The sequence below is a fragment of the Poecilia reticulata genome, linkage group LG16 (assembly GCF_000633615.1).
Source record: "Poecilia reticulata strain Guanapo linkage group LG16, Guppy_female_1.0+MT, whole genome shotgun sequence".
NCBI classification, from domain to species: domain Eukaryota; kingdom Metazoa; phylum Chordata; class Actinopteri; order Cyprinodontiformes; family Poeciliidae; genus Poecilia; species Poecilia reticulata.
Genome location: NC_024346.1, coordinates 12,204,689 through 12,206,092, shown reverse-complemented (window position 1 = coordinate 12,206,092; position 1,404 = coordinate 12,204,689). Strand labels below are relative to the sequence as shown.

Genomic DNA, 1,404 nt, shown 5'->3' with positions numbered 1-1,404 from the left:
GGGGGGGGGGGGGGGAGGAATGAATAGGCATAAAAATGCACAACTAATGCTGTCTGGACAAGCTGTGACAGCCCCTGAAACAGCCTGTCCAAACACACAAAACAAGCAGACATTCACAGCTGCTTCAAACCAAACAGCACTATAAATTAAGATGACTTCACCTAGCAGACAATACTTGGTGTCTAGAGAAAGCGTAATGGCTGCTAGATTCTCACTGAATGTTAAACATGCATAGAAACACCACTGTTTCATGGTACATGTACAGAAATGTAAACGTCATCTACTGCAAATACCTCATATTAGAATTAACATTTAGAAGCATTCTAGTGTAAAATTCAACCCACTGATATCAGCTGCTACTTGCGCAAAGTAAGAGCTTGCTGTATTAGCGTCATTGCTGATTGTATTTGTGCTCTTTCAGCCACCTAATGTGCAATGTGCAGCAACAGGTAGGAGAGGGGCTGAACTTATCTGTACAGCTGGCAGAAACTACACCAGAACGGTCATGTGGATAATGAGGTGGTTTTAAAACTCAACTTTATGAACCTGTGGAACCAGTGAGTGAAACCCAATTATTGAAGTATGACTGATCGATTCATCTATCGGGACATATATATTTTAAAAATAAAAGTTAAATACTACAGCTTTAACACTTGTAATCACTCTAATTATATAGTGTAAAAGATGCGTGTGTGACACATGGAACCACAGAAATTAAAACAAGACCCAGGTTTATTAAGAAGGATTTCTAATCTCTCATTAGATGCACTATCAGACTACAAAAGCTTAATGATACAGTAAAGTCGATAAAACAAATGCACAAGGAGCTAAAATTAAATCATTGATTATAAAATATTAAGAAGGCATTAAAAAAGCAAAACGGGAAGGAAATCAGTTTCTGAGGCGAGTTCGGCGTGACGTGCGGGAGATGGGTGTCGTCACTTTGGGGGTCTCACTCTCTGCCATGACAGCATCTGAAGGAAGAGAAAAGCTTAGTGAGACATTTCTGCAGAGTATTTCATCTTGGGTTCGAATTTCTTTTTCCAATTGATTTTTTAGATGTTTTTAGAAAATCATGTCAAGTTGATATAAGTAGAAATAAAAAGTGAGATGGTTGCAGACAAATTCAGCCCGTAAAAAAAAAAAAAAAAACTCCCAAAGAAGAAAATTTGAAAAAGTCATAAAGCAAGAATTCAAATATAATCATTTAACATGATGTGAACCATAAACTAATCAAAAACTTTACAAGAAATCATTCCCAAATTAAAAAGTACTGAATAGATCAAGTTTCTGAAAATGTTTACGCCCACATTAAAGGTTCTAAGGGAATTTATAGTAGATTTTATGCTACCATTATTAGCATTTTTACAGGCATTACTTATTATATATATATATATATATATA

The 1,404-nt window shown here is 35.7% G+C and overlaps 1 protein-coding gene across 3 annotated transcripts in view; it reads right to left on the bottom strand.

Annotated features, from left to right (window-relative positions):
• Positions 1-714: 714 nt before the first annotated feature.
• ncapd2 (non-SMC condensin I complex, subunit D2) overlaps positions 715-1,404 on the bottom strand; it is a 23,770-nt gene continuing 23,080 nt past the window's right edge. For all 3 annotated transcript variants that reach the window (XM_008431456.2, XM_017309720.1, XM_008431457.2), the window contains one exon: positions 715-974. In XM_008431456.2, coding sequence (XP_008429678.1) covers positions 892-974 — 83 coding nt within the window. In that variant the 3' untranslated portion in view covers positions 715-891. The remainder of the gene's footprint in view (positions 975-1,404) is intronic.